The sequence below is a fragment of the Alligator mississippiensis genome, chromosome 3 (assembly GCF_030867095.1).
Source record: "Alligator mississippiensis isolate rAllMis1 chromosome 3, rAllMis1, whole genome shotgun sequence".
NCBI classification, from domain to species: domain Eukaryota; kingdom Metazoa; phylum Chordata; order Crocodylia; family Alligatoridae; genus Alligator; species Alligator mississippiensis.
In genome coordinates, this window is record NC_081826.1 from 183,151,297 (window position 1) to 183,164,901 (window position 13,605).

At 49.4% G+C, this 13,605-nt stretch overlaps 1 protein-coding gene across 17 annotated transcripts in view; it reads left to right on the forward strand.

The window, feature by feature from the left end:
* MPDZ (multiple PDZ domain crumbs cell polarity complex component) overlaps positions 1-13,605 on the forward strand; it is a 140,132-nt gene that overhangs the window by 6,658 nt on the left and 119,869 nt on the right. For all 17 annotated transcript variants that reach the window (XM_019483833.2, XM_019483832.2, XM_019483830.2 and 14 more), the window contains exons 2-3: positions 12,251-12,309; positions 12,969-13,135. In XM_019483833.2, coding sequence (XP_019339378.1) covers positions 12,294-12,309; positions 12,969-13,135 — 183 coding nt within the window. In that variant the 5' untranslated portion in view covers positions 12,251-12,293. The remainder of the gene's footprint in view (positions 1-12,250; positions 12,310-12,968; positions 13,136-13,605) is intronic.

The window sequence follows — 13,605 nt, forward strand, 5'->3', positions numbered from 1 at the left end:
GTCGTACAATTCTGGGTCATAAAATTCCTCAAACCCGAATTGTGCAACTGCCAGATGCCAGTATGGGTGGGGGCACCTGCAGCTGGAGCTCTGGAAAAAGTGGAAGCAGCATCTGTGGAGTAGAGTGCCCAAGGAATATAAAAAAGGCAGTGCATTTGAGGCTCCCAACTTCATGCCTGGTTTGTAAAGGTCTGAGTTCCCTGAGTCCAACATAGAGGAGCTTTTCCCCGATCCCAGGTTCACAGTGGTGTCACAAGCCTTTAAAAAAGCAGGCCTGCAGCTAGAAACCTTGGCTGAATGCCCACCTGCTTTTTTTAAGTTCCCTTGCCCCATCCCCCACTGCATTTATCAGATACCTCTTTAGCCCAGTGCATGCAGGAGGGGATGGGAAAAGCTCCTGCATTTCCAGCTGGGGATAAGAAAGATTTCAAAGGGTGGCTTTTTTCTGGATGTTAGGGCTGCCCCATGACAAGAGACAACACTTAGCTGAGCATTAGAATTCAGCTTTGGGTGTTATGTTTGTCCAAGGTATTCACAACTAAATGACTCCGGTCACAAGTGTGGGAAAGAGTGCTGTCAGACTGGCAGGCACAGAATATATTGCAAACATAAAGTAAACCATGTATCCATTGGCATTAGCGGATTCAACAGAAAGTAACGTAAGTTTCACACATGCAGATTCAACACATTCACATATCTCAAACTGGGCAGCTCCAGTCTGGTTTGGATTCAGGACTGTTCCCCTTCTGATCATCAGGAATTAGGCAGAAGAGGGCTGTGTGTCCTCTAGCACACTGGGACCTGACACATTAAAGAGTCTTTTAGATTGGGGATTGTAGGGAAAGACTCTTTATGGTGTTGGATCCTGGAAGATACGCTGATACAGAAAATCAGCTGATTGTCAGCATCAGGACCAGGGCAGATCCCGACCAGGTTTCAGACTTGGGGCTGCCCAGGTCCCGATGCTGACAGCCAGCCAACCATTGGCATTGGGATAATGGGACATGCTACACATTCAGTTCATGGTGGCTTGTAAACAAGCCACAAAAATGTTACACATTTTTGAGTAATAAATTTGATCAATATGTGGCATGCTGCTGTTTGTGGTGCGATTAACACATTTATCACAGCAGAAGTATAACATGTGCCAGGGATCCTAGAGACTATTCCAAGGGAAATCAACCTTAAACATACCAGTGCTGTACAGTTGATTGGGAGGCACTGAATCTGTCCTTACTTTGTACTTACCTGGTTAACATTGCTTCTATTTCATTGTTGTTTTATTTTTTATTTATTGTTGTTGGCCTTAAATCAGAATACTAAAGCAGGTGCTGCTGTTTTTGACTTCTTGTTCTTCTTAGTGCAAGTATCTTATTGGAAACCCCAGGGTAAATTTCAGCTTCAGTTTAGTCATGACATTTTTAACTTCTGTGGCTAACAATAATTACAACTAAAATAATTTAAAATGTCTAATTGTCCCAGGCAGCAGGGAGTGCAGCCTGCCACGAGGTGCGCGCGCAGTCGCCACCAGCATGGAGCTGATGTCGGAGCTGTGGAGCCTGGTGCAGCTGTTTGCAGCCTGCCCACTGCTTGCTGTAGCTGCCCAGAGCCCAGGCTGGCTATAAACAGCTGCACTGGGCTCCAGAGCCCAGTCACCAGCTCTGTGCCTGGAATAGGGGAGAGACCGGGGTTGCGCTGTCTCAGGCCCCTCCCCCACTGTGTGCTCCGAGGTGCGTGTGCACGCATTGGTATAGTGCTAATGCCGGGGCTCCGGAGCCTGGCACAGCTGTTTGCAGCCTCCCGGCTGCAGCCGGCCCCGGCTCTGGGGAGCTGCTGCCGGCTGGGAGCCTGGGCTGCTCCCAGCAGGTGGCTGGGATGCTGTAAGCCCTGCTGGGAGCAGCCCAGACTCCAGCGGCTACCCAGGGCTGGGATAGCTGTTGATAGCCTGGGCTGGGGGGCAGGGGCTTTGGGTGGGGGGCAAGGGGCAGCAGGGCTGGGGGGCAGGGGCTTTGGGTGGGGGGCACAGGGCAGCAGAGCTGGGGGGTAGGGGCTTTGGGTGGGGGTCAAGGGGCACAAGCAGGGCATCCTGCCATGTACCCCCTGCCCTCATTTTGTTTTTCTGGCTCTCTGGCACCTTCCAAGGTAGGCATTGTTGTGCTTTTCGGCACTCCGGCTAAACGACGTTGCCTACCTCTGGGGTGATATAGGGATGACCTAGGGTATTTTTTCATGCTTCTTGGCTTTTCTGGTAGCCACATGGGGTGGGAAGAGACTTCTTTCTCTCACTTTGCTGCTTACATGTATTAGGGGAGTTTTTAAGCTTTCCTCAACGGCGTTGGGTTTGGCTTCAGCCAAGGCTGGAGATTTTGACTGGTGTATGCCAGTGCTCCTTCTGGGACTTAAAGCCAGAGGTCCTGGCTAGAAGGTCTTGCCTTTTCACTCAGGGTCAGACCAATAGCCATATTAGGGGTCAGGAAGCAATTTACCTCATGGTCAGCTTGGTATGGGCTGTGAAGGTTTTGCCTTCCTCTGTAGCAGGGTGTGCAGCCCTTTTCCTGGGATCTGTTGAGCGTATATTAACAATCTTTACAGAAGCAGGATGTTGGGCACCATGGTCCCCCCCTGCTTTATCTGTGGCAGGTTAGGGTGTTATGTCTTTTGTTGTGTCAGGGTTGACTGTGTAGATCTGTGAAGAGGTTAGACAATGGATTTGTATGGGATGGTTTGTAAAGGGATGATCCTGCCTCAAGGGCTTGTCAAGATCAGGGTGGACAAAATACAGCCCGCAGGCCATATTCAGCCCAACAACTGATTCTCTTTGGCCCGTGGCATTAGTAGAGGCTGGAGCTGGAGCCACCGCCTGCTTGGCTAGATAGAATCAATTGGCGGGTCCGCAAGTAGTGGCTTGAGCTCTGGCCTCTGCTGGAGCAGTGGGGGATGCTGGATGGAAGCAGCCCCATCTGCCCAGCACCGCACAGAAGCCTGGGAGATGGAGTCTGATCCCTGGTGGCAGGTAGATGAGCAGCCAGGGCTGCTTTTGCCCAGTATCCCTCACTGTGCCAGCAGAGACTGGAGCCCCATCCATCCGCCTGGCACCGTGCCAGGGGAGTGTGTGTGTGGGGGGGGGGAGGGAACTGAAGCCTCTGCCCTGCCCCCCCAGCTAGGGTCTGCACAGCGGGTGGGGGGAGGCCAAGAGGTGGGAGCATCTCCCCCGAAGTTCAGCATCATGGAGCAAGCTCTCAGCCTTGTTTCTGACTGCTGGTGTCAGCCAAGGTGGACATTGGGGGTGAGAGCGGGGTAAGGGTTGGGCAGGAAGGAGCAGACATAAGATGCTACAGCTCTGGGAGGGCTCACGCTTCCAGTCCCGCTGCTGCTCTTGTGCCAGCATCAGCCCATCCATGGGGAGCTCGTGTGTATTGGATTGGTATCGGCCAATATGCCTCCTTAAAAATCAGCTATCAGTATCAGCCCCCAAATCTTTCAGCCTAAATAATTGCCTGCCCCGGTCTATATGACGTATGGAGGTTCCTTCCAACCCTATTTCTCTATGATTCTAAGAAGCGACACACTGACAGACAGGGGAATACTAGAGAACTGAAAGAATAAAATTATGTTTATTTGTCTCTTTCTATTAATTTATCTTGTACAGTGATAACAGGGGACAGATGCTTAATTCCAATAGCTACTTTTGTTGTATTACTACCTACATGATCCCAAGACTGTTCTTTTTCGAATGTACTTTTTCATTATTTCATCCTCCTACTTACGCTGCAGTCCCATTTGTCTATTTTGTTCATTCTACCTGACATGTGAACTAAGCTTTCTGGGATAGTGACTGTCTTTGTTAGTTATCTACATGGTATCTTGTACAGTGGGGCCCTCACCCTTGACAGGGGTTCTTAGTCATTAGTATAACAAATAACAATAATAAAAGAGGCAACATCTTAAAATAATACAGGCTTCAAATGTGATTTATGTGGAATTCCCTAAGTAGAGGATTTTCAGTGTAATCTGTTCTCCTACGTCTCCTCCCATTGAAATCAGTGGGAATAGATATTTAAGCTCTAAACAATTTGATCTTAAAGACGTACTTACCTTATAATTGACCCCCATGCCTTTTTATTTATCCCAGCAAAGATACTAATTCCTTATATTAATATTGCAGCAGCAGGTATCCTGCTACCAGAATTATGCATGCTAGTGTGGACACTGTTGAAGCTAGTCAGTGTAAGGGTGGGAAACTCTTTTAACCTCAGCTCTAGTAGTAGATTGGGTAATTAAATCCACTTTAAGCTCAGATACTATGCTCTTTGGGATATGGACCATTTTTTATCATAAATGCTTGCGAGAGAGAGACTGCTTTGGCCCTGGATACCTCATTAATACACGTAGATAATATCTGAAGTCAGAATTAGTTTCAATTAACAAAGATTGAAATACCAAGAGGATATTGGGAAAAAAGCTACAGTTTGGAGTGGGCACAGAGTGAGCTGAGGTGGGAGGCTGGCGGTGCCCTTCTGCTGCTGCACCCCAGGGCGTGCTCTGTTCCTCCCTTCCTGCCCACCCAGGCTGAGGGAGGGGAAGGTGTTGGGGAAAATCCCACCATGAGTGCCCACTGGCGGGCAGGCACTCCATGTCTTCCCCAACACATCCCCGAGCCAGCTTCCTCCCCAGCCCTGCCCACAACCCTCAAGCTCCACTTACCTCCAGGAATGAAGAGTGATTATAAGGCAGCCTCGGGTAAGAGAGAGCATTGGGTCATGCCCTTTCCCCCTCTCCCTTCCCCTTCGGGCAGGGCTGGGGGTTTCCCACCCCTTCTGCAAGCAGTTCTTGGAGGCTGGAACTCAGCCAGGCAGCAGAGCTCTTTGCAAAAGGGGGAAATCCGTGGGTTTTCCTGCTAAAAGGGGAAATCCACATTTTCTCCGATTAAACCAGGAAATCTATGGTTTTCTCTGTTTTTCTGTGGGAAACAGAAAACCCGGATCCCTGCTCATCCGGTTAACTGTTTCAGTTAGTGCTGGCCAGATTACTGATATAACCCACCAACAAAAGAACACAGTAGGATCTTGCTTTACTTTTGGAGTCATTTAATAAGGGGGTATTGGTGAAATACAGAGATCCGAATGAGAGTAAATGTACAGTTTCTTAACAGTTTTAGAGAAGGTGTCTAAAACTGTAAAGCACAATGGGTTCTTTGACAAAATCTGTTATTTATAACCTGGAAATTTCATAATGAAGCTAAGGTCTTGAATTCAGTACAGTTCCTGGAAGAGGCACACTGGTACATTTGCCCCAGATCGGATCGACACTGATATAATGCAAAATGAGAGTATTGGCAATCAGCTTTTTTTGACTGCTATGGCTGATATATGCCCTGTGCATGACTTATGCCATAGAGTAGATAAAGTAACTTCTGGCCACTGGTGTTAAGTTATACCATGGATTGACTTAGTGTACAGCTGTTCAATCTCTTACATGGCCAGGGGCTGCACCAGCATAAGCTATGGACCCCCAGCTTGCATGACGTATAAGTGCCACCTCGCTGCACAATAGCACATTGTACAGTAGCCCCCTGCCCTGCACCACACTGCACGGCTACCCTAGCCTTGGGTCCCACCCCCAATACTCTGGCTGTGGGCTGTCTGGCCGCATCATCAGTTAGGCTCGTAAGTGGCGAGAGATGCGCAGGTGAAAGCCCACTGCACCTCTGCTCCCCTGAAGCCCCCCAGAAACCCTCCAGCAGCCGCGGAGCCCCCCGCCGACCCCCAGCACAGCCGGAGGTAAGCGGGGCCCATGGAGAGAGGGGGCTAACCCCTTAGTGAGTGGGAGGTGGCGGCTGAGTGGAGCCGGGCCGGGTCAAGCCCCGCCCAGGCCCCTACTTGGCCCAGCCCCACAGGGAGAGAGAGAGGTAGGGGAGGGTACTCACCTGTCCCCCTCCAGTAGGGCAGGGTCCCCCATATCCTGGGCAGGGCCCGCTTTTTGCCCAAAGAGCAGCTTCCTCGATGGCAGGCCCACTGCGCATGCGCGCAGTTTAAAAGGGCCCGCCGATAGGGAAAAGCCCCAGTTAGGCTCGGGAGTGGCGAGAGATGCGCAGGTGAAAGTCCGCTGTGCCCCCGCTCCCCCGAAGCCCCCCAGAAACCCTCCAGCAGCTGTGGAGCCCCCCACCGACCCTCAGCACAGCCGGAGGTAAACGGGGCCCGTGGAGAGAGTGGGCTAACCCCTTAGTGAGTGGGAGGCGGCGGCTGAGGAGCCGGGCCGGGTCAAGCCCCGCCCAGGCCCCTACTTTGCCTAGCCCCCCAGGGAGCCACGCAAACAGGCTGCGCAAACAGGCACACTTCTCTGCCGGCGCGTGAATTAGCGCAGAGTTCGCACGGGAGGGCGCACGGGAGGGCCCAGGACCCTGCCTGTGCATCCCCCAGGGTAGACAGTCCCAGCTGTAGCCAGCCTACCAGAGGCATGCCATGGATGGGCATGCGCCGCACCCCAAGGGTCCCCTCTGGCTCCGCGGCCCCCCCCTCTGGCACCTCAGAGACAGCCACCCAGATGGAGCCCTTGTTTCCGGCCTCCACGCAGACGGAGCCCCTGACTCTCAGCTGTGGGGGCTGCCTGTCCCTTTCTCAGGCTCTGGGGCCTGGGAGCATGGTGACCTCCCCTTGTGGGGTCTGCTCCCTTTTGGGGTCTCTGGCGTGCCAGCTGGAGGAACTCCAGGCCACAGTCCAGAAACTGCGTGCCATCAGGGACTGCGAGCAGGAGATAGACTCCTACTGCCAGGCCCTTCTCCCCCGGAAGGTGGGGGGTAGACCACAGTCTCCCTCCACGCCAAAGGAGGACTCCGGGACCTCCCGCTCTGTCCAGCCAGGGGCATGGACCACAGTGGTCAAGGGCCCTAAGGCCCGCCGCACCAAGGCCCCTGCCCCGCCAGAGCTGAGCAACACGTACGCACCTCTTGCCGCTCCAGCGGAGCCTGCTGAGTTGCCGGCTCCCACAGGCAACATGGGCCTAACTGCAGCTACCGCCCCTGCTCTCCCCAAGACAAAACGTAAGGTGTTTGTTGTGGGAGACTCCCTCCTGAGGGGGACTGAGGGGGCAATCTGCCACCCCGACCCCTTAGTCCGGGAAGTCTGCTGCTTCCTGGGGGCCCGCATCCGGGACATTGCAGAGAGGATCCCAAAGCTCCTCCAACCCACAGACCACTATCCCATGCTCCTTATTCATGTGGGCCCCAATGACACGGCTTGGAGCGCTCCCAGGTGGGTCACGAGGCGCTAAAGGGATTTGGGAGCGGGGCTAAAGGGTCTGGGGGCACAGGTGGTGTTCTCGTCGATCTGCCCAGTCTCAGGCTATGGGCTGAGGAGGGAGAGGAGGATCCACGTTGTCAACCAAAGACTGCAGCGCTGGTGTCATTGGGAAGGCTTTGGCTTTCATGACCACAGCCTGCTCTTTGGCGAGAGAGGCAGCAAGCTGCTGGGAAGAGATGGCCTCCACCTCTCTCCCCTAGGGAGGAGGCTCTTCTCAGCCAGACTGGCTGACCTGCTTCACCAGGCTTTAAACTAAGCCCTCTGGGGGACGGGGGCACTACCGCCACTGCTGGCCCACTGAGCAATCCTTACAAAGCCAGCAGTTCAAGGCACTTAAGGGAGCCCACCCCTGCCCCAGCCCTGGTAAAATCTGTGGGCAAGGAAGGAGCCCCCCAGGGGGCACTTGCCTGCCTGTACACAAATGCCAGGAGCTTGGGGAATAAGCAGGAGGAGCTCATCCTCCTGCTCAATGCAAATAATTATGATGTCATAGGGATAACGGAGACCTGGTGGGACTCCACCCATGACTGGACCACTGGTATAGATGGCTATACCCTGTACAGGAGGGATCGTGTAGATAAAAGGGGCGGGGGTGTAGCTCTCTATGTTAAGGAAAGCTACACATCCCTGCAAGCCGATATTGGCGACCAGGGTGGACGACTGGAGACCCTCTGGGTTAAAATCCGTGGGGAACACGGCACAGGGGACACAATTGTGGGAGTCTACTACAGACCTCCCACCCAAAGTCCTGAGCTTGACCAGGAGTTTGCCCGGGAACTGGCTGAGGCAGCTTGCTCCAGGACCATGGTTGTCATGGGTGACTTCAATTATCCGGACATCTCGTGGGAGGATCGCTCAGCAAAACCTGAGCGGTCGCAAAGCTTCCTCTTGTGCGTGGATGACCTCTACCTGACTCAAGAAGTCTATGGGCCAACGAGAGGCAAAGCGCTGCTCGACCTGGTACTGGCTACTGGGGATGACCTAGTCGGCGACCTCGTGATCGATGGGAAGCTGGGTGACAGCGACCACGAGCTGATCACCTTCACCATCCGCCGAAAAGCTGGTAAGTCAGTCAGCAACATGGACGTCCTTGACTTCAGGAAAGCCGACTTTGACAAGCTCAGGAGGCTTGTCAGTGAGGCCCTAAGGGACCATGACCACGGGGAGAGGGGAGTTCAAGAAGAGTGGTTGCTCCTCAAGGGAGCGATCCTCAATGCACAAACTAAGTTTATTCCATCTCAGAGGAAAGGCAGCAAGAGGGCACAGCAGCCCCCCTGGCTCTCCAGGGATCTAGCAGACCTCCTGAGGCTAAAAAGAAAGGCCTACAAAGGATGGAGGATGGGAGTCACCTCCAAGGAGGATTATTCTGCACTGGTCCAGTCCTGTAGGGAGCAGACCAGGAAAGCCAAGGCTGCAACTGAACTCCAACTAGCTTTGAGCATCAAGGACAATAAAAAGTCCTTTTTCAGATATGTGGGGAGCTGGAGGAAAAGCAGGGGCAACATTGGACCCCTGCTGAACCAGATGGGGCAACTGACAACTGACGCCCAGGAAAAAGCCAACCTATTAAATAGGTACTTTGCGTCGGTCTTTCATCAGTCCCATGGGACGCCCATGCCCGCTACGGGACAGGGAAGTCTGGGTGAGGGAGATCCCCTGCCCTCCATTGATGCTGACTTCGTGAAGGAACATCTTGAGAAGCTGGATACCTTCATGTCAGCCGGCCCTGACAATCTTCACCCCAGGGTACTCAAGGAGCTGGCGAGCATCATAGCCCAGCCTCTAGCACGGATCTTTGAAAACTCTTGGTGCTCTGGTGTAGTGCCCGAAGACTGGAAGAAGGCCAATGTGGTGCCTATCTTCAAGAAAGGGAGGAAAGTGGATCTGGCTAACTATAGGCCCATTAGCCTGACTTCTATCCCGGGGAAGATCTTAGAAAAGTTTATTAAAGAGGCCATCCTTAATGGACTGGCTGACGCCAGCATGGGTTTGCTGCGGGTAGGTCTTGCTTGACCAATCTCATTTCCTTCTACAACCAGGTGACCTATCACCTGGACAAGGGAGAAGAGATTGATGTCATATATCTTGACTTCAAAAAAGCCTTCGATCTGGTTTCCCATGATCACTTCTTGGAGAAACTGGCCAATTGTCGCCTTGGGTCCTCCACGATCCACTGGCTGGAAAATTGGCTCCGTGGTTGGACCCAGAGGGTAGTAATTGATGGAAGTCACTCATCATGGTGTCCTGTGACCAGCGGGGTCCCCCAAGGCTCTGTCCTTGGACCCCTACTGTTCAACATCTTCATTAATGATGTGGACACTGGAGTCAGAAGCGGACTGGCCAAGTTCGCCGATGACACCAAACTTTGGGGCAAAGCATCCACACCAGAAGACAGGCGGGTGATCCAGGCTGACCTGGACAGGCTCAGCAAGTGGGCGGACGAGAATCTGATGGTGTTCAACGCCGATAAATGCAAGGTTCTCCACCTTGGGAAGGAAAACCCGCAGCATCCTTATAAGGTCAGCAGTGCTGTGTTGGCTAGCACTAAGGAAGAAAGAGACTTGGGGGTCATCATTGACCACAAGATGAACGTGAGCCTGCAGTGCGATGCTGCGGCTAGTAAAGCGACCAAAACGCTGGCTTGCATCCATAGATGCTTCTCAAGCAAATCCCGGGACGTCATTCTCCCCTTGTACTCGGCCTTAGTGAGGCCACAGCTGGAGTACTGCATCCAGTTTGGGGCTCCATAATTCAAAAAGGATGTGGAGAAGCTTGAGAGAGTCCAAAGAAGAGCCACGCGCATGATCAGAGGTCAGGGAAGCAGACCCTATGATGACAGGCTGAGAGCCCTGGGGCTCTTTAGCCTGGAAAAGCGCAGGCTCAGGGGTGATCTGATGGCCACCTATAAGTTTATCAGGGGTGACCACCAGTATCTGGGGGAACGTTTGTTCACCAGTGCGCCCCAAGGTCGAATGGTCATAAACTACTACAAGACCGTTTCATGCTGGACATAAGGAAGAATTTCTTTAGTGTCCGAGCCCCCAAGGTCTGGAACAGCCTGCCACCGGAGGTGGTTCAAGTGCCTACATTGAACACCTTCAAGAGCAAACTGGACGCTTATCTTGCTGGGATCCTATGATCCCAGCTGACTTCCTGCCCTTTGGGCAGGGGGCTGGACTCTATGATCTTCCGAGGTCCCTTCCAGCCCTAATATCTATGAAATCTATGAAATCATGCTGAGCAGGCACCTTGGCCACAGGGTCCTCCAGCCCTGTGGGCTTTGCTATGCTGTGCCACCTTGCCCATGTTGTGGAGATAAGAACGGTAAGCTGAAGGAGGGATGGGAAGCTCAGGGACCCTGGCTCCTGATATATCTGGAGCCATGGGAATGGCGGCCAGGTGGGACTGCAAATTAACCCCCCTCAGGCTGCATGTGGCCCATGAGCTGCAAGTTGGATGGGCCTGATGTCGTGCATAGCAGCTACAGTGTTGTGGGGGCATACCAGACCCCTTGTCATCTTTCTTCTCAATTGTGATACATCTTTTGTTGAGGAATTGGATCTTAGTCTTCACTGGATATTTAAAAGAAGCGTTGGCCAGGCTTGAAGGAGGTATTTTGTTGGTGTGAATAGGTCACAAAGATGACAGAGCTGAAGATTTATTCTTGAAATTAAGTAAACTTCTCCATGCCCAAATAAGGACCTCAAATAAGGTATTTGATTTAGTACACTTTGGGGTTTGTGTATCTGGCAACTGGACAGTCAGGTCGGAGGAATCTCTAACCCTTCTATCCCTCGAAGATTCCTCATCTTAATATTTTGTTTGCGAGTGTAGCTCTATGCAAATCCAATAACTCCTAGTCATATAGGAGATAGAGGTAGAAATTATCCTGCTGTGGTACTACAGGATAGGCTAGGCTTTAAAGGTAGGATATTAGGCTTTAAAGCTGTGATTTTATTTAAGGTTATTTCACAGATTTTCTGTAGCCCTGTGGTCCTTCTCCAGTCCTGCACCTTTGTATTCATGGTAACTAAGGCACCTTGATTTGCAGATGGATTATAGAAAAAATAATCCTTACAATGATTTTTAAATCATTTACATTTTTATTAAACAATATCACTCACACCATATACATGCTGATGGGGTGTTATATAATGTTTTATTTGATGATTTACATAACTTATGTTGTAGCTTCACATCATATGAGTAATTCAGCTATCCCAACCCTGTGCTGATGGTAATATGTATTCAACATAAATAAATGGTGGTCATGGAACAAGGAGCCACAGTGCATCCCTTTGTTTTGTTGTATCCTGTCTTACTTCCTTTGTACATTGTCTGTTTGATTTTGGTAGCTCTTGATTATGATGTTCTTAACAAAAGTTTGGTGCCATGTAAATAATAACTAATAATGATGATTCCTTATTATTAAATGAAACTCATGTTTTTTCTTGGTTTTGTTAGAAAATCATGATTCTTACAGTTTAAACTTAAAATTTCAAAATAAAAGATATCAGATTCACCCAAAGAACCTTGTCTGCCTATGTCTGTAGACCAACACAGCTACAACCTACACCTCTGCAAAATGAAATTTGTGTTACAGAAAATGACGATGCAGGGAATGTTTGTATGAAGCACTGTAACATAAAGTCATTGAATGCTGTACAGTGTCACTTAAAAACCCTATCCAAAGCTTCTGGTTAAAATAGTACAGTACACCTTACACAGCATGTAAATAAAATAGAAGCTTAGGAATAATATGAAAAATAATCTTAGAAATAGTTTCTTTTTTGGGGCTGAGAAGTGACTTCGAATGAAATCCTAGTTTAACTTGATTGATAGAGGTTACAGTGCTTTTTTTTTTTCTTGAGTTCAGGTTCATTTATTCATTTGTAAATATTTGATTCTTAAAATTCTCTGTACGTCACCATTATCTTTTCTGTTATTTTTAGCTGTCGTTTACCAGTTTGAAGCAGAAGCTGGGTAGAGAGAAGCATGCTGGAAACAATAGGTAAGTTTTTATATAACACTGTTTCTGGCCAATCTAAGTTTACGTGATAGAGCTATATAATTATATACGAGACAGTTGAGCTAAGTTTTGTGACGCACAGCTACTATAGTTAAACACCTGATGCTTTTGTTGTCCTGTATTTTGTTTTGAATTACCTCCCAAATTTTGCATACAATCTACTTGATTTTTGAATATGGACTATTTACTATCATTGCCTGTTTTAATTTTATTTCACCTTTAGTAGTTATTAAAGCTGGTTGGAAAATGTTACTTTTTTTTGCAAAAAAATAATTTTATAAAGTCAACTGCTTTTTCTTAAATGTATTTTTAATACTGGCTATTGAAATGTATCTGTAGTCATGATTCCTTCGCCTCTCGTTTTCTGAACAGTCTAATTTGCAAACTCCGCCTGGTCAGATCTGCAACTCCCCCTAGTTCTTGCATTGTCATCAACTTCAAACGGAATTTCACCAATGCAAATGAGAACAGATTTGGGCTGGTTTTTTAATATTTAAAATTTGAAAAAGTGACCAATGTAGAAAAAAAATCACTTCTGTTTTCTAGTTGGGGGAGATAGAGAAGTGATGTTTGAGTAGTTGGAAATGCCTGTATGTGCCCTTTTCTAAGCTGCTGCTGACTAGTAATGAATATGCCTACAGATACACAAAGGGCCCTCCAGGCAGTGGAACGCCTGCAGGCAAAATTACGGGAACGAGGTGACACAGCAAATGAGGAGAAACTGAACTTACTTAAGTCAGTGCTGCAGAGCCCTCTCTTCAACCAGATTCTGAACCTTCAGACTTCTGTTCAGCAGCTGAGAGATCAGGTAGGAACAGCAGCATCCAAGGAAAAGGGGAGAAGTTAATAAGTTTTTGTAAAAGCCTGGCATAATTTGTTGTTGCTTGTTAACAGTTTAGAAATTGCATATTGACTGATATAATAGTGAAAATTAAAGGCCTGATCCTAGGCCTAATCCTAAACCTGTTGAAATCCATGGAAAGATTCCCATTTACTTCAGTGGGTTTTGGGTCAAGTCCTAAATGCTAATGCATATGTATATATTTTCCTAGTTGTTTGCATATAGTATATTGATGTACGCTAAATGATGGCCTTATCTGGAAAGGTAGCAGAAGGCTGACTTCTAATAAATTCAAAATAAAAGAAAGATAAACCGCTAAGGACACAATGAAGAAGCATTTAATTTTTAAGACCTGTGACTTGTGATCCACTTCCCTATTGGCAGTTTGGTAGTATAGAAACACCATTTTGATGGAAATTTCAGATCACTTGGGAATA